Here is a 19,692-nt window from a genome sequence, read left to right as displayed (position 1 = left end):
GTTTGTCTTTTTTTTTTTTTTTTTCTCTAAACTGGTGAAAGTAGTGTTTCATGGTGGGGGAAAAGCAGTTCATCTGGTAATGCCAGAGAATAATACAAATGCTTTTTCTTGAGACACCATTGCTGTTGATTCTGAGTCTGGGAGCAAGCCCGTACTCCCTGTATTTCCTAGTTCTAAAATTTCCACTTGGTTCTTTAAATCTTTTTTCTTTGCATTCTGGATCCAGATAGGATCACAATAATTTAGCTAGAGGAAGTGGAAAGAATTATTAAGCTATGCTGAGAGAATAATTACAAAGATATAAAGACTACTGTAAAGGCATTCCTGGCCATGAGGGACAAACTCAGGACGGGAGGGCCCTCCTCACAGATGTGGTTCATACTTCACTAGAGAAGTATGAAGCTGTCCAAGCCAGAGCTAGTCCAGTTTCTGGGTGAACAGGAAACATCCTTCCTGGGTGCATGCAGGAGCCCCAAGGTTGATGGGTAGGCATGCAAAGAGAGTTGGGGTACCACTGTGTGTGCAGGGCCTGGAGTATGTGGAGGTCATTTGGGTGGGCCATGGAAAGGTGGTTACTAAAACAAACCAACTGACAGGGTAGTGGGACCAAGAATGCTCCAGTCTCTGTGTTGTTCCTGCAGCACCCTCTATTGACAAATCTATTTTAAAAAACTTTTGAAAAGAGTTCAGTCTTTTATTACTGAACAGGTGGTACTGAAGGATAAATTTGGAGCTGAGAGGAAATACATTGATTCTGGGCACATTCCTGCTGAAACCTGGAGTTAGTGCCTGTGCTGCTGAACTTGCATATGCCCACTGCTGCTGGCAAAATCCCCACCACTCTAGGTACTGCAGGAGTCCGCAGTACCCGCAGTTAGATGCTGCTGCTGTTTTTAGAGCCAGAAGTAGAAAATGGCTTTCCCGTTTCCCCTCATCTTCTGATCCCAAGAAGAGCTTCTTATTGACAAAATGTAATTCATGCCTAGTCAGCAAGGAAAATGTAGTTTTCAGGCTTCCAGGAAAAGTAGTACAGGTGAATTGGTAATGATCAGTAATCTGGAGAGATGAAATCACTAAGCTTTTGGGATATATGGAGAATTGGAACTTTAAAATCTTCATTTTCAAGGCCTAATTACCAAATCCATATTTGAAAAAAATAGGTATATTTTCACAGTCAGAAAGGAAGTATTTTTCACAAAGTTTTAGCAGTTAAAATTTTTTCTTGTAATTGTGAAAATAGCAACAAAACAGTAGAAACTTTGGGAAAAGAGGAGAAGAAAATCACCTATGTTCTCATCTAACCACTTACAATGGCTATGTCATTTTTTGTATTTTCTACCTCGTTGGAAGTACAGTGTGTATTCATTTTTTATTCTTGCTTTGTTTACTTAACATTATACTTTTTTCCATATTTCCATCAAGTTGTGACATTTGCTATTTTTAAGGGACTATATACATTCCATGTAGTGACTATACCGCAGTCGTATAGCTACTCTCCTGGTTTTGGCTACATAGGTTATCCACAGATATTTTGGGTAATACTTTTCAATAATGTATTTTTAATATTTGCTTACTGTAATTGTTAATTTAAAATTTTTGGTTCATAGATGAATATTAAAATACCTTATTACTGCAGCCAGGTGAATCAAGGTCAACATCAACAGTTATAAATCATGTGAGGTTTTTTTGGTTGGTTGTTTTTCTTTTTACAGCCTCAGTGCGGTAAATGGAAGTTTCTGGCCTAGGGGGTTGAATTGGAGCTGCAACGTTGGCCTGTGCCACAGCCACAGCAACATGAGATCCAAGCCGCATCTGTGACCCATGCTGCAAGGCCAGATCCTTAACCCACTGAGCAAGGCCAGGGATCAAACCTAAATCCTCACAGAGGCAATGCCCGGTCCTTAACCCACTAAGCCACAACAAGAACTCCATTGGTCATAAATCGTGTTGATACTAGGTACTCTTGATATTATGTGATGAAACGGCACTTTACCTGTGTGGTTTTCCTTCCTAAAACCCATGGCTCCACTCCAATTGTAAGCAAAAACATCAGACAGATTCACGTGGAAGGGCATCCTACAATACTCCTTGAAATAATCAGTCATCAAAAGCAAGGAAAGCCTGAGAAACTTCCAGAGCCAAGACGAGCCTAAGAAGACATGACAGCTAAATGTGATATGGATTCAGGCACAGAAAAGTGAAATTAGGTAAAGATCAAGGAAATCTGAATAAACTGTTGTTGATTTTAGTTAATGATAATGTGTCAGTATGGGTTCACTAAGTGTAATCAAAGTACCATCCTAATATAGGATGTTACACTAGTAGGGGATACTGGGTACTGTGTATGTGGGAACGCTGCACTGTCTTCTCCCATCTTCTGTACATGTAACCTCATTCTAAAAAATAAAGTATTAAACCCTTTGTTTATTAAATTATCACTGGTTTATCACCAGAAGGAAAGTAGAAATGTTTTGAAATCTTATGTGAAAGAACTTTTCAAGAGATAAACAGTGGCTCAGAATTTGGTTGTACTCTTCCCTGGTGGCTCAGCGGCTTAAGAATCCAGCGTTGTTACTGCTGTGGCTTGGGTTAATGCTTTGGTGTGGATTCCGTCCCTGGCTCAGGAACTTCCACACGACTCAGGCCACATGACTCAGGCACAGAAGAAGAGGGGCTGGGGAGAGAATGTACCCAAAGCTTTTAGAAATGTTTTTCATTTCTCTTCATAGTAGGTACTTAGAATATATTTGGTGGAGTTCCTGTCATGGTGCATCGGAAACGAATCCAACCAGGAACTATGAGGTTGTGGATTCGGTCCCTCGGCTCCCTCAGTGAGTTAAAGATCTGGCATTGCTGTGAGCTGTGGTGTGGGTTCCAGATGTGTTTCAGATCTCATGTTGCAGTGGCTGTGGTGTAGGCCGGCAGCTGTAGCTCCGATTAGACACCTAGCCTGGGAACCTCCACATGCTGCGGCTGTGGCCCTAAAAACCATGAACTGGATTGTTGGCTAAAAAATGGATGGCATAGGGTAGCCCTTAATGGATGTGACTTGCACAGGTGGCACCAACTTGACAACCTCTCACACTGCCCCCCACATTCATATCTTGGGCTGCCTCTATACTTAGTCCCTGTGGATTTGAAATTTACATAATAAAAACAAAAACAAAAAAACTATTGAGCTAGGCACTGTGCTAAGAACTTTTAAAAGTTATGCTTTGTGAAGATACTAAGTATTCAAATAAATCAACAAAAGTTGCCAGTATTTAAGAGAAGAAATTTGCCCTTGAAAACCAGGAAGAGCTTTGCTTCCTTGTTCTAGGTGGATTTGCATTCATAGCCAGAGAAGTGCATTGATTTTACTTTGGTCTGAGCAAAATTTGAAATTTTACTACGTGCAGATTTGGTGATGCCTTACTCTATAACAGAACATTGTTTCATCTTTAGTGAAGGGCCTCAGGCTGTGCCTTTTGTAGACCTCTCCTGTTGTATCCTTGGTCTTAGTTATTCTGTTGAGGTTTTGGGTGGTGGGATTGATCCTAGTAAACAAAACAGATTATTTTTTCCTTCGACTTCTCCCCCTTCCCACCGAGGCATTTTATTTGCCCATTTATGAACACCCCTAGAAACAGAATTCCAGGATTTCTCTGTGTTTTTGTCTTGTTTCTTCATGGTCCTTGATGACAGCTGAGGTTTGTTAGTACAGTGAAACCAAACTAACAGAATAGAAGCAGGTTATTTGGCCGTTTTTCTAGATTTTTGAGTTGTACTTCAAGTCTGGGGCCGATCACCCTTCATACTTATTTAACTTGCTTTTGAGATTCATGGTAATTTTCCCAGCTCTGTGGTCATCAATGATTTGAAATTTGCCAGTGTGACTGTGCTTAATCATTACAGTTAGAAACCAGATGATGACTTTGGAGCATAAAAGAACCTGGTATTTGCTTATCTTTTCAGCATTGTTCATGCTCTCTCTCTCTCTTTTGTCTTTTTAGAGCCACACCTGTAGCATATGGAGGTTCCCAGGCTAGGGGTCAAATTGGAGCTGTAGCTGCCGGCCTACAGCACAGCTCACAGCAAGACCAGATCCTTAACCCACTGGTCAAGGCCAGGGAAGGACATTCATCCTCATGGATACTAGTCGGATTTGTTTCCACTGAGCCACAACAGGAACTCCTAAGATCCTTTATAAAATGGGATAAGCTAATTTATGTCTTAGTCACGAGTTACTCCCAAAACTGAGCAGCTTAAAGCAATAAAAGATTAATTTCTCACTGACATCACATCTGTAATGGGTATCGAGAGATGCTCCTGCAAGTAACTGGTCACTTGGAGATCTAGATTGGAGACCATGTCATAGTGTGTGATTCCACAGTTATTGAGGCAGGAAAACACAGATGAATTGTTGTTCATCGGTGCCTCAAAACTTCTACCCAGAAGTGATATGTATCACTATAACTCACATTTCATTGAGAAAAGCAAGTCACATGTCTGTGTGTAATTTCATAGGTGCTGGGGAAGTGCAGCCTTGCCACATACCCAGAAAGTGGGATGCCAAAACATTTAATAACCAGTGCCAATGTTTTCTACAGTCCCCAACAATGTTACTTCCTACCTAGTTAGATGAAGTAAATGTGTTCATTGGAATACATTTAAATCTACAACTATGGGAGATTCCGTTGTGGCTCTGGAGTGAAGAACCCGACATAGTGTCTGTGAGGATGTGGGTTCAATCCCTGGCCTCACTTAGTGGGTTAAGGATCCCGTGTTGCCACAAGCTGCAGATAGGTCTTGGATGTGGGTCGAGTCTGGTGTGGCTGTGGCTGTGGTTTAGGCCTGCAGCTGCAGGTCCAGTTCAAACGCTAGCCCAGGAACTTCCATATGCTACAGGTGTGACCTTGAAAACAAAATCTACAACTTCATTAGACCACATTTTAGGGGGAGAACACGGTGTTTTTTTTTTTTTTTCCCATGTAATTACCTTTTGTCATTTGTTCTTTCTTCCCACATCTATTTAGACACACTGTAGAAATCTCTACTTTAAAAAAAAATTAAAGTGTAATTAAAGTAAAATTTTCCTTATATGATGTCTGTGAGTTTTGGAGAAATATATGCAGTTATGTAGCCACCACAATCAAGATATAGAATAGTTCTTTTACTCCCCAAAATAGCTTTGTACCCTTTTATGGTCAGCCCCACTTGCAGATCCCTGGCAACCACTGATAATGTTTCTGCCTATATAGTTTTGCTTTTTCCAGAATGTCATAAATGAAATTAAACAGTATGTAGCTGTTTGAGTCTGGCTTCTGTCATTTAACATAATGCATTTGAGATTTATTATTCATACCGTTGCACTTATCAGTAGTTTGTTCCTTTTTATTGCTGAGTGATATTCTTTTGCAGGGATGTACTACAGTTTATCCATTCCCCATTTGTGGAATGTATGGGTCAGTTGTTTCCAGTTTGGTGGGATTTATGAATGAAATTATTATACATATTTACATAGATTTTCCTGAGAATTTTTCATTTTACTAGGTTAAATACCTAGAAATAGGATTGCTGGATATATGGTAAGAGTATGTATATTTTAATTTTTGTCATTTTAATAGGTTATGTAGTGGTTATCTTACTGTCGTTTTAATATTGTTTTCTTTCTTTTTTTCTTTTTTTTTTTTGGCCATGCCTGTGGCATGTGGAAGTTCCCAGCCAGGGATTGAACACATGCCACAGCAGCAGCCCAGGCTGATTCAGTAACAATGCCAGATCCTTACCCTGCTGAGCCACATGGGAACCCCTAAACATTTTTTTTTTTTTGGCATTTTAGGGCCACCCCCACAGCACATGGAGGTTCCCAGGCTAGAGGTTGACCTGAAGCTGCAGCTGCTAGCCTGTGCCACAGCCACAGCAACACGGGATCTGAGCAATGTCTGCGACCTACACCACAGCCCATGGTAACGGCAACACCAGATCCCCAACCCATGAGCGAGGCCAGGGACCCAGCCTTCAACCTCATGGATACTGGTTGGATTCATTTCTGCTGTGCCACAATGGGAACTCCTAGACATTTGTTCTTAATGTGGTAAAATATACATAACAATATACTATTATAACTTTTTTTTTTTCTTTTTTTTTTTTGCCACATCTGTGGCATGCAGAAGTTCTCCAGCTAGGGCTTGAACTTAAACCACATCAGTGACCACACTGAATCCTTAACTGCTAGGCCATCAGGGAACTCTGTATTCTAACTTTTTTTTTTTTTTTTTTTTTGCCTGTTAGGGCTGCACCTGTGGCATATAAAAGTTCCTAGGCTAGGGGTTGAATTGGAGCTGCAGCTGCCAGCCTATGTCACAGCCACAGCAATGCAGGATCCAGGTCGTGTCTGTGATGTATAACACAGCTCAGAACAATGAGGAATCCTTAACCCAGTGAGTGAGGCCAGGGACTGAATCCGCATCCTCATGGATACTAGTTGGGTTTGTAACTTACTGAGCCGCAGCGGGAACTCCCCTTTTTTTCTAACCATTTTTAAGTGTGTAATTCAGTACCATTAAATGTAAGCACGTTGTTGTGTAGTCATCAACATCTTATTGTGATTTTAGTTTATTTCCCTAATGTCATAAGCATTGTTTCATTTGTATACCTTCGTTGGTGAAGTATCTGTTCACATCTTTTGCTGAATTCTTTTTTGTTTTTGGTTGTGCCTGTGGTATGCATAAGTTCCCAGGCCAAGGTTCAAACCCCTGCCACAGCAATGACCTGAGCCACAGCAGTGACAATGCCAGATCCTTAACTGCTAGGCTAAGGACACTCCTCTTTGCTGGTTTTTTTTTTTTTTTTTTTTTTTTTTTTTTTGACTATTGTTGTTAAGACCCCCAGTTAGGAAAGTGTATGGAGGATTTGAAGAGAAAATTCATGGCAAAGAAAGAGAACATGGCAAAATGTGGAAATATCCAGTCTCACTAGAAATAAAAACTACTACTTAATTAGCTGCTCTACTGCCTAGTTATTTTTACTTTTATATTTCAATAATGTAATGTGTGTACTTAAAGGGAGCAATCTACTGTTCAAATGGAAGAATATAATAAAGTAGTAGAGGTATATAGAATATTGACATTAAGTTATGAAAAAGTAAAACATTCAAGAAAACTTGATCACATAACCAAGATATATGATAAAATCCAAAGAAGTGCTCTTTTGGAGTCGAGTTAGCTTAAACCAACTTCTTCATGAAGTTGCTTGATAATTCACTTGGGCTCAGGAACTTAAATAGAGTCTACTCCTCACTTGGCTTTGACAAAGTCAGAGGAGGTGGTGGGGTCAAATATTTTTCTTACGCTGTTTGGCTGGGGTTACAACAGTTATTGTTTAAAAGTTTTCTATCTTGCTAAGTTGCCTCTTTCCTGGTACTTTGGCTAGAGAGAGCAGGGTTGCGGGCTGTGGGGAGTTGGTCTGTTCTCATTGGTGTTTCTAGGTTACTAACCTCCATCCACCTCAGCCTCCAGTCCAGGATACGTGAAAACACAAAACCCACAGAACTCACTGCCTTGCAGGTTTTTGGGGCCCCAGCTCCTTTTACTGCTCTGTTTTCTCTTCACCTTTTAGAATCTCATGTTTGTTTTGTATATAATGTCCTGGGTTTTTAGCTGTTCTTGGCATGAGGAATAGGGAGTAGATTATTTCATCTTTATCTGGAATCTTCACTTCTAGTCTCTACTGCTGCCTTTGATAGAGTGAATCTTTTCCTGATTTCCTAAGGATATGTTAGTTTTTAATGTTTTTGAACTTTCTACATGCGGAATTGATTAGGAGTGTACTCTTCTTCTCTGGGTTCTTTATCACCCCACATCACTTTATGAGATAAATCCAAATTGTAGTTTGAAGTTTTGCTTGGTTTATTCTTTTTGCCAGGAAATGTTAAATTGTGGGAATATATCAAAAATTATTTATCTAAATGTATATGCCAAATTTAGGCAATTTGGGTAGTTTCCATTTTGGAGATATTGTGAATAAAGTTACTATATGTACATTCTTGTCTGTGTCTTTGAGCATAAGTATATAGGAAACAATTGATTTTAAGTAAGATACTAGCAAAATACTACACAATATATACAGTTGATTCTTAAACAACACTGGTTTGAACTACTCGGGTCATATACTACTTATATGCAGATTTTTCCCAATAATTATATTCTTGCTTCCAGTATTTGTAGGGCCTGCATCTTTAGATTCAACAGACTGCAGATTGAAAATTTCAGTCGTGGTTGCTTGAATCCACACATATGGATGTGGAGGGCTGACTATGGGACTTGAGTGCCCTGGAGTCATGGTACACATGGAAGTAATCCACCCATCCATACCAAGGTGCATCTATGCTGTAGGTGGCAAACATACAAAATAAGAGTTCCTGTTGTGGTGTAGTGGAAACGAATCCGACTAAGAACCGTGAGATTTCGGTTTCGATCCCTGGCTGGCTCAGTGGTTAAGGACCTGGCATTGCCAAGAGCTGTGGTGTAGGTCGCAGATGTGGCTCTGATCCCACGTTGCTGTGGCTCTGGGATAGGCTGGTGGCTACAGCTCCTATTGGACCCCTAGCCTAGGAACCTCCATATGCCATGGTTTGGCCCTATAAAAAAAAAAAAAAAAAAGGAACTTTTTTCTCCCAACCTTGACCGTGCTAAAGGTAGCAATTCTTAATAGTTTCTTATGTATTTATTCAGCATGTGTGTGTGTGCGTGTGCGCGTGTGCGCGTGCATGCACACCAAGGAAATTTAGTTGAGGATATAGAGCAGTGGCAGGTGTAGCTTATCTCAGGCAGCTTCTCCTGGCCTCCAGTTTCCTGATAAGGTGTGGATAAGCCACGCCTAATCTGATGTGGCTCTGGGCCTGCTAAATAGCTGAATGTTTGCCTTACAAGTGTTTATAGCTAGGGCCTATCACCATTCTGGCTGATTTATTCCAACAATTTTTGTCTTTCCATTTAGGGAGATATTTATACGTAAGAGTCTCTTGAACAAAACTCATTTAGTCATAACTTCATCCTCTGGGGAAAAACAAGAGTCAGTGCAGCAGAAGAGATCTATGATATTGTTTTTTTGGACCACATTCTGTATTAGAGAGTCATTTGGAGTAAATCTTTTAAATTAGAATTGGGATTTTGGTTGCATAAAAGTAAGCTTTTAGAAATGTTGAAAAACATGCTATTTAAATCTTATTCTGCTTTCTTTCCCTGATGAAGATACAGCAGTGAAAGTTTTAACACATTTTAAAAAACATGGTCAGTGAAATAAGAAAATTGCTAAAATGAGTTTTCACATTTGTGTGTGTATGTTAAATATATGCTAAGATCTCCTGCTAAAGAACTTCATTGATAAAATTGGACTTGATAGTGTGAGTAAAATAAAAGTTCAGCAGTCATATTTACAGATTGAACCTTTAATCTCTGATTTTTTTAAAAAGGTTTTGTTATGTAACATTTCAAACTGTCACAAATAGACTAATGTAATAAACTTCCATATAAACAGTATCTAGATTCAACAGATACAAGCGTATGGCTGATAGTTGTTTTAACCCTTTCCCTCTTGCTTCTCCATGCTTTTGCTGTATGTTTTAAAATAAAATCCTACATAGTATCTCTTCATGTGTAAATAAATACTTATGTATTCTAAGAGATAATAACTTCTTTTTAAACAAAAAAACACAGTACCACTGTCATACTGTTATTGGCTTTATCTTCCAAGTTTTAAAATGACTGTCAGTATTATTACTATAAATACCATGGTTACTGAATTCTCTTCAGGATTTTTTTGTAGTTCTATCTTTGCCTACTAGGGATGTATGACCGTATTTTGAAGTCTCTAAAATAAATATTTTCTGTGCTCAAGCTTGATACACAGGTTCATTTAATTTGTTTTTGGTTTATTTTTCATTTGATATATTTTTGTTTTACTATTATTTAAAATATTTCCATGGTTCTAAAACAAGGTAATTCAGAAGTCTAATGCTTCCTTTCCTTTTAGATAGTCAATGGAGCCCTGTGACGTCTCTGATAAAATAATGATAATTTTGTGTATATGTGTGTGTTGAGAGAGCCATGGTTATTTTCTATTTTTTTTCAAATGTTCTGTGAGTTTTATATATACATATATACACACATAGTTATTTATATATATGCAAACATATATATATATATGATAGAGCAGTGATTCTCAAACTTTTTTGGTCTCAGGATCCCTGTAAATTAAAAAAAAAAAAAACTCAGAAGAGCTTTTATTTGGCATGTAATAGAATAAAAGAAAATTTAGGAATATTTATTCACTTAACACACCCATTATGTGTTTTTTTCCATGAAAATAACTATATATTCTAAACTCAAAATATTAGTGAGGAGACTGGATTTGGTTTATATTTGCATATCTCTTAAATGTCTGGTTTAATGGGAGGCAGCTGCGTTCAAACAGTTGTCTCATGTAGCCTCTGGAAAACTCCACTGTACACTGGTGAGATAATGAGAGTAAAAGACTATCTTAGTGTTAAAACAAAAATAGTTTCAACCTTTCAGGGGCCTGATGAGTCCCAGTTTTGTACTCCAGATTCTGTTGAGCAGAGCCCTGGGGCTTGATTTAGATTCGTTGTATTAGCTTAGTTTTGTGTTTGTTGGTTTGTCCTTCAGAAGGATGGGGGGCTACTGAAAATTAGTGTCTGGTCTTATTCGTGTGTGTTTCTTGGTCCTGCTAATGGAGATCCGCTATCTCCAATCCTACCCCCTCCCCTATCCCATCTGCTATTGGTCCTCCCCTGTGGCCATCCTTTGGAGTGTGCAGAGATGAGGTGCCTCCTGCAGATGGGCACACCCCTTATCCTCCTGCTGTGCGGTCCTTGTTTCAGTTCCCTAGCATCACATAGGCCTAGATCACCTTTGCGGGTCTGGTCCATATCTCTGAAGGAGCCCCCCCCGGTGATCTACCATTCAGGCATGTTGACGTTGTTTCCCTGCATCCTACCAGTCGAGGTGTGCCAACAAAGGCTATCCCTGCCCAACCCCAGTCCATTGCCACATAACTGGTGGCTGACCAGTCACCATGATTCTGGAGGGCCATGTGGCAGCCCTCATTTGTGCAAGCCCAGCAGTGTTTCTGACACCTCTCTCTGCACTGTGTCCTGCCTACGGAACACCTCTTGCCTCCTTTTCACTACTGTGCTCTTTCTGTTCCTGCAGCCTGAGAGCTGGCTGGGGAGATAGGACAAGGTGGGACCGCTTTGCCCTGTGATTGCACTGGCCCACCCACACTTGCACTCATCCCACCCTAGGTGGATCATCCTGAGGTAGAACGTGCCTGTCTCTAAAGGTAATCCACAGGACTCTAAGCACTTCCAGCTGATGTTTGAGCCCTTGTTCAGCTGCTACCTGCAGAACTGTGGTAATTCTAGAACTAATCCATGCCTGTGGGCAACAGTAGCTCTGCTCTGATGATTCTAGATAACCTGGATTGCATGTCCTGTGGCCTCTTCAAGAAGTCATTGTGCCTACCATGGTTACCACTATGTCTGGGAGTCCAGATAATGGGAAATCTGGGTTCAGTTCCACAGAGGAAGCACAGTAATCAGTTACCCCAACCAAGGAAGGCAGTGACGATTAACAGCTGGAGTTTTTCAAGGTCCGGTAATTGGAATGAGGCCACTTAGAATCCTTTAAGGCTGACCCATTGCAGGGCAAATCCTGCCTGCAGCTGAAGAAATCCCTAGTTTCAATGGCAAGGTAGTGAATTTCGTGTGTTAAAATGCTGTGTGATCTCCTGTAGGGCAGTGTGTCTACACTGGGGAGCCCCTGTTCCATCCTCATCCTCTGCTTCTTGCTTGTCCTGGCTCTGAGCCGAGTTTCCCTGGGCTGAAATATGCTCTTGAGGAAACTGGGGTACTCAAAGAAGGCTGCCTGCACACTGCCCCTGGAAATTGCAGAAGGGGAATGTGGTTCAGTTTCGTTTGTGTTAAAACTTTGGTTGCAGAGGCCTGTTAGGTGGGATGATTGGGAGATTGGTATTGTATCACTAGAGCTCACAGTCTTCAATTGATGCAGTTCTGACCAGAGAATAAGCTTTTGCCATGGATGTTTCCATTAATTAAGGATGAAGGTGAAAATAGGAGGTTTGAAGAAATTCCAAGCCTGTGTTGTTCTGACCATAAATGATGCCAGTGCCAGTGTTATTCCCAGTAATGTGCTGGCAGCTTCTAGGAAACCACATCCCTCAAATGTGGTAGCTGGAGTGTCTGGTTTCAAAGCTGAAGTTGAAAAGGCACAGCTATGTAACCTATGCCTAATTTGACTCAAGCTGGACAACCCTACTCGACTCCATTGCAGGCAGGATTGGCATGTTGATAGCTCTTCCGTGGGTGGTTGTTGCATGACCTTTTCTGTGTTGTCTGGTTTATTGACAACCAGGGAGACTAGTGTGCTAACCACTTAGGTTACCCTGAAAGTTCAGTATCCCTAACTTTGACAGATGTTGTTGAGCAGCCCAAGACTGAGCAGTCAGAAGTCACTGATGCTCTTAAGTGGCTGGGACTTTGCCACACTGCCCTGTGTGTGCACATCCTAGTCTGGCAGGTGCTGGGGGTTGATTATTAAATCCTTTTGTGGTAGGCTCTGGGTTGCAGTTATTCCTCATTAATGAGGAATTCCCTGTAAAAGAGTCAATCAGAAGCTTTTATCAGGCCCTTCCCTCTTGCTCACCCTGCCACTGGGCCCTCAGATTGCCACTTGGGGTTTGCACTTGGCCTTGGTGGATCATTGAGAAGATGGTCTAAATAAAAAGTTGCAACCAGGTTTTGGTTGGTGGTCCTGTGGCAGGACCACATTAAAGAGCTAACAGCAAGATGGATCTGTTTCAGTCATCTGTGTGTCATCTGCCACCCCAGGTAACTCTGACAAGTAGTGCCCTGAGAACCACTTGGGGTGTGGGCAGGGGTGGGGTAGGGAGGGGTGTGGAGGGAGTGAGGAAAGAGCTGCTGCCCTCTGGCTGTGGACCCTGTAGCCCTGAGCTCCCGTAGTTTCTGCATAATGCAGCCTCTCTGGCGCCTTCACAGTCTTGGGGTACTCCCCCCATTTTGTGTGTGTATCTCCCTCTAGTGGTGAGAGAGGTGTGTGTGTGTGTGTGTGTGTGTGTGTGTCGCCTTCACAGTCTTGGGGTACTCCCCCCATTTTGTGTGTGTATCTCCCTCTAGTGGTGAGAGAGAGAGAGAGAGAGAGAGAGAGAGAGAGAGAGAGAGAGAGAGAGAGAGAGAGAGAGAGAGAGAGGGAGAGTGTGTGTGTGTGTGTGTGTGTGTGTCCCTTTAGTGGTGAGATATCTCCAGGTCCGCTCACTGCTGTTTTTTCCCCCAAGATGTGTTTTAATGGAGTTTAAACTTAGGACTGGACTTAGGATTTTAAACTGTTAGGACGTGAGCAGTGATGTGATTTTGCATATTTCTATTTATAATTTGTTAGTAATGAGAGTGCGATTTTAAATAAAGCCACTGTTTGTTATTTTCAATTTTGATTTATTTACAGAGTTCTCGCACAAACTAGCAGTTGACCTTTTTGTATAAGAGAAAATTTGAAAGTTTCAGATATACTTGCTTGTCATCCTGATCCCACCTTTCATTTCTTCATTTTTTTTTTCTTTTTAGGTCCACACCTGTGGCATATGGAAGTTCTTAGGCTGGGGGTTGAATCAGAGCTGCAGCTGCTGGCCTACATCACAGCCACAGCAACACCAGATCTGAGCCGCGTCTGACCTAGACCACAGCTCATGGCAACGCCAGATCCTTAACCCACTGAGCAAGGCCAGGGATCAAACCTTCCCGTCCTCGTGGATACTAGTTGGATTCTTAATCCTTTGAGTCACAAAGGGAACTTCCCATTTCTCCATAATGTTTATTAATGTTTTATCTAGTGATTGTGTCTTGCTTTAACATGGACTGTTTTAGTTTTTGGTAGTCTTTTAAAGTTATAGCCAAAGATAATTCGATATTTCTTTTTCATTAATAGACATATGTAGAGTGTGTCGGTCAGAGGGAACACCTGAGAAACCTCTTTATCATCCTTGTGTATGTACTGGCAGTATTAAGTTTATCCATCAAGAATGGTGAGTCATCCTTTTAGGAAATTTTTATGTCTGAGCTTCACTTTTGTTACCTTGTAATAAGGGGGACTATTTTAATGAATTTTCTCTGTAGTTAATTTTTAAAAAATTGTATTGTGAAAATTGGGAAATTATGCATATTTCTTATTACCATACCATGACATTTTGGTATATTGTCTTCCAGGTACATGTGAGTACCCATTTATGTATTTCTACTGTGGAGAGCTTATTTTGTTCATTGGAAGTATTAGAGTTTTCTAGTTTTGCTTGGCATGGTTATAACTTACATTTATGAAATGCTTTGTGTCAGGTAATACTCAGTGCTTTTATACATCTTTACCCATTTAAACCTTAAAAACAAAACTGTAAGATGGAATATTGTGATAACGATGATGCACATGAGGAAACTGAAGCATAGAGAGGTTCAGTAACTTGTTCTAGGTCACACAGCCAGCCATTTAGTGACAGACCTGCCATCAGGTAGCAGTATCATCAGACCAGTATTAGAACTGATGTTGATGCTTGGAGATTATTCTGTGTTCAGGTGACTTTGAGGAGATTACAGTTTACACGAATTAGTTAATTTGTTCAGTTAATCTAAACTGCTTTGTAATAGTAGAAATACATGTTTTTAATCTTTACCTGTTATAGTTCATTGCTCTTAGAGGGCATCAATGATAAGAATATTCTAAATTTAAAATTGTAGAAATTCTGTGATATGTAAAATTTAAAGTTTCTTTCTTATGAACACAGTACTTAGGAATGTATTTGTAATTGCAGCTTAGTTCAGTGGCTGAAACACAGTCGAAAAGAATACTGTGAATTATGCAAGCACAGATTTGCTTTCACACCAAGTAAGTTCTTTAGTATATTTCTAGGTTTTAACTGGCTGTGTAAGTGTTTAAACAATTTTAAAGCAACTGTTTTCAATTTATTTTGTCTTTCATAGAAAGTACAAAATTTTTTCTACTATATGGCTATAACACTTTCGATTTTTTTTTTTTTTTTTGCTTTTATAGGGCCGCACTTACAGCATATGGAGGTTCCCAGGCTAGGGGTCCAGTCGGAGCTACAGCTGCCGGCCTACGCCAGAGCCACAGCAATGCCAGATCTGAGCCACATCTTCGACCCACAGCACAGCTTATGCAACGCCAGATCCTTAACGTACTGAGTGAGGCCAGGGATAGAACCTGCAACCTCATAGTTCCTAGGTGGATTTGTTTCTGCTGAGCCACGATGGGAACTCCAGTTTGTGGGATATTTCTTTTTCCCTTTTTTTATTTTTTTATTTTGGACAAGTTCAAATATATACAAAGGTATAAAGAGTGCATATGTATCCATCACTCAGTTTCACCAATTTTCAAGTCATAACCTTTACATGTCATTACTTATGCTCTTGTTCCCTACTTTTCCATCCTTATTAAAGCAAATCCTATTACTTACGATTTCATCTCTATATATTTTATCATGTGTCTCTAAAAAATAAGGGTTCTTAAAAAAAAAAACAGAGCTGAAGTTCCCGTTGTGGTGCAGTGGTTAATGAATCCAACTAGGAACCATGAGGTTGCGGGTTTGATCCCTGCCCTTGCTCAGTGCGTTGACGATCCAGTGTTGCCATGAGCTGTGGTGTGGGTTGCAGACGTGGCTCGGATCCCGTGTTGCTGTGGCTGTGGTGTAGGCCGGTGGCTACAACTCCGATTGGACCCCTAGCCTGGGAACCTCCATATGCCGTGGGAGCGGCCCAAGAAATAGCAAAAAGATAAAAAAACCCCACAAAAAACAAACAAACAAAAAACATAGCTATAATACCATTATTCACCCAGAAAAATTATTGATGAAGGAGTTCCCGTTGTGGCTCAGGGGAAACGAACCCGACTGGTATCCATCAGCTTGGGGATTCAGTCCCTGGCCTTGCTCAGTGGGTTAAGGATCCCTCATTGCCATGAGCTGTGGTGTAGGTTGCAGACGTGCCTTGGATCCCTCTTGGCTGTGGCTGTGACCGTGGTGTAGCCTGGCAGCTGCAGATCTGATTAGACCCCTAGCCTAGGAACTTGTGTATGCCACAGGTGTGGCCCTAAAAAGTAAAACATAAAAAATAAATTTAAAAAATTTTAAAAAAGGAAAAATTAATGATGCTTTGAATTTATCGAATATCTATCCCTGTTCAAATTTAGGATAGCTTTTGAATTAAGATTGCTATAGGTAGGGAGTTCCCGTTGTGGTACAGTAGAAACGAATCCGACTAGGAACCATGAGGTTTCGGGTTCGATCCTTGGCCTCGTTTTCAGTGGGTTAAGAATTTGGTGTTGCTGTGGGCTGTGGTGTAGGCCGCAGACATGGCTCAGATCTGGTGTTGCTGTGGCTGTGGCATAGGCCAGCAGCTATAGCTCCAGTTGGACCCCTAGCCTGGGAACCTCCATATGCTGCAGGTGCGGTCCTTAAAAAAAAATAAGCAGGAAAAAAAGATTGTTTAGGTTGAAATAACAATAATAAAGACAAAGATTTAATTCACTTTTAAAAATTAAGACTTGAAGCTCAGTATTTTATAAAACCTATGGTAAATATTTTGTAAGTTTTTAAAATTCCACTTATATTTTATAATTCCTTTACCTGTTGGCTGATATTTAATGTTGTTCATCTTAAATAAGTAGAGGTTTCTACTGGGAAGTAATCAAGAATTTGAAGCATATTTTCATTCTTAGATACTACCACATGGCCCTCCCCCCTTCCCCAAAGGTGGGGTTTTTTTTGTTTTTTTTGGAGGGGGGTTTGCTTTTTTTAGGGCCGCACCTGCGGCATATGGAGGTTCCCAGGCTAGAAGTGCAAACCGTACTGCAGTTGCCAGCCTACACCACAGCCACAGCAACATCAGATCTGAGCTGCGTCTGCAACCTACATTATAGCTCAGGGCAATGCCAGATTCCCATCCCACTGAGCGAGGCCAGGAATTGAACCCACAGCCTCATGGTTCCTAGTTGGATTCGTTACCGTTAACGCTACGACGGGAACTTTCCGAAAGGTTTTTTTGTGTTTAATTTTTGTTTTGTTTTGAGTGTCTTGAATTGCTAAGTATAAATTCTGTAAATTAGTTTTACTTGGTTTTTATGTGATGAGTATATATGAATATGATTAAAATCATTACCGTTTCACTTTTGAAGCTTTATATTCATTGAGTTCAAAAAAACAGCAATTTTGTTATTTTTTAGTTTAATTTTTTTAGGGCGTAAAAACTGTACAGCGTAAGGTTTATTGCAAATCACAAGACCAAATAATGTTTTCATGACATTTGATTGATAGGAAATACTCATCTGAGCTTTTTTATTTGAGGCCAATAAAAGCTTGTGTTTGTACCTTTTAGTTTTCATTCGACAGTCATGTTCTCTGTCAAAGAAAACTACTGGTTTAATGACTTGCTCCTATGTATCAAATATCTTCTTTTTTTTTTTTTTTGCCATTTTCTTGGGCCTCTCCCTCGGCATATGGAGGTTTCCAGGCTAGGGGTCGAACTGGAGCCATAGCTGCCGGCTTACGCCAGAGCCACAGCAACGAGGGATCCAAGCTGTGTCTGCAACCTACACCACAGCTCATGGCAATGCCGGATTCTTAACCCAACTGAGCAAGGCCAGGGATCGAACCCGCAACCTCATGGTTCCTAGTTGGATTCGTTAACCACTGAGCCACGACGGGAACTCCCAAATATCCTGTTATAAAGTAAGTGATCTTTGTGGATGTGTTGTAAAAAGTTGCCATTTGTTAATTGTTCGTTCCTTAATATTTATTCATGTGAACAGTTTTGTAATAGTGTTTTCATAGATTTTAGATCACTGATTTTAAAACTTTATCATAATTACTTGTTTTGGCCTTGCTGGAGATAGCTGTGGTGAAGCAGTGGTTTTCATTGGCACCGTTTAAGAAGGAAATCTATCTAAAATGTGGTAAATAGGTTCTGGTACCAATTCCAAAGTGTGTGTGTTGGGGGGGTGGTTTTCCCTTCAGTAAGCAATTCTGCAGGCACCAGCTGGCTGTCCTACAACTTAACTCAGTTCCAGTACCATCTACCCCAAATTAGTATTTGATTCCACAGGTTGAGGACTCAGTCCTGAAAAGACTGGGGCTCCTCATACCCTTTCAGATACCATTCTCAAACCCAGGCTGTTACCTGTTCTTTTGACTTTCTGACCAACTGTCTTTATTTGTTTATTAAATTATGGACATCCTATGGCATATGGAGTTCCTGGGACAGGGTTCAGATCTGAGCTGCAGCTGTGACCTTTGCCACAGCTGTGGCAATGACGGATCCTTTAACCCACTACACCCGGCCAGAGATTGAACCTTCATTCTGGTGCTGCAGAGACACTGTACATCCTATTGCATCACAACGGGAACTCCTGACTTTAAATTGGAGGTTCCCAGTGACCCCTTCCCTGGATTCAATTAATTTGAATTGAATGGCTGATAGGACTCAGAGAAACATTTTACTTACTAGGTCATCAGTTTATTATAAAAGGATGTAATTTAGGAACAACCAGATTGAAGAGGTGCATGAGGTAGATGGTATGTGGAAAGGGAGAATGCACCATTTTCCCCAAATCTACTTGTGTTCACCAACTTGGAAGCTCTCTGAACCCCAGTCCTTTGGGGTTTTTATGAAGGTTTCATTACATAGGCACAATTGATTAAATCACTAATTGGCAATTGATTCTACCTTCAGCCACCATCTCCTCCCCAGAGTTTGGGAGGGTGGGGCTTAAAGTTTGAACCCTTATATTTCTTGGGTGATTTCCCCTGGAAAACCCACTTCGTACTACCCCCTCCTCCAAAATCATTTTATTAGCATAACAAAAGACACCTTTATGGCTTATGTTGTTAGAAAATTCCTAGGGTTTTAGGATCTGTGAGCCTGGGACTGTGGACAAAGACCAAATATATATGAAAATAGTGGGGAGAGGAAGGGTCTAACAAACCCCGTAGGCTGTTTGCCCCTACAGGAAGTGACCCTGCTGCAGATTTTGTTGTTCATTTTGAGTGCTATTTCTAAGGCTGATATTGGGGGAATGGTTTTTCCCTGATGACAGGCCATCAACTTCACCTTTTGCTCCTGTTTGCTTTATATGATCTTTTATAGTTTTGGAAGCCACATAATTGTTTGACGGCTAAAATATGTGTAAATTAGCCTTGTAGGAGTTCCCGTCGTGGCACAGTGGTTAACGAATGCAACTAGGAACCATGAGGTTGTGGGTTCGATCTCTGGCCTTGCTCAGTGGGTTAAGGATCCGGTGTTGCTGTGGCTCTGGTGTAGGCCGGCGGCTATAGCTCCAATTAGACCCCTAGCCTGGGAACCTCCATATGCTGCTGGAGCGGCTCAAGAAAAGGCAAAAAGACAAAAAAAAAAAAAAGTGTAACTTAGCCTTGCAAAAAGCTCCTGGTTCTGGAGTGCCCGACGTGGCTCAGTGATAGCAAACCTGACCAGCATCCATGAGGATGCGGGGTTGATCCCTGGCCTCGCCTACTGGGTTAAGGATCCGGCACTGCCATGAGCTGTGGTATAGGTCATAGATGGAACTCAGATCTGGTGTT

The 19,692-nt window shown here is 40.9% G+C and overlaps 1 protein-coding gene across 2 annotated transcripts in view; it reads left to right on the top strand.

Annotated features, from left to right (window-relative positions):
- MARCH6 (membrane associated ring-CH-type finger 6) overlaps positions 1-19,692 on the top strand; it is an 84,576-nt gene that overhangs the window by 7,904 nt on the left and 56,980 nt on the right. For both annotated transcript variants that reach the window (XM_021076523.1, NM_001130535.1), the window contains 2 exon segments: positions 14,022-14,118; positions 14,896-14,969. In XM_021076523.1, the coding sequence (XP_020932182.1) occupies positions 14,022-14,118; positions 14,896-14,969 (171 nt within the window).

The sequence above is a fragment of the Sus scrofa genome, chromosome 16, assembly GCF_000003025.6.
Source record: "Sus scrofa isolate TJ Tabasco breed Duroc chromosome 16, Sscrofa11.1, whole genome shotgun sequence".
Lineage (NCBI taxonomy): Eukaryota > Metazoa > Chordata > Mammalia > Artiodactyla > Suidae > Sus > Sus scrofa.
This window is presented reverse-complemented; position numbering and strand designations above follow the sequence as displayed.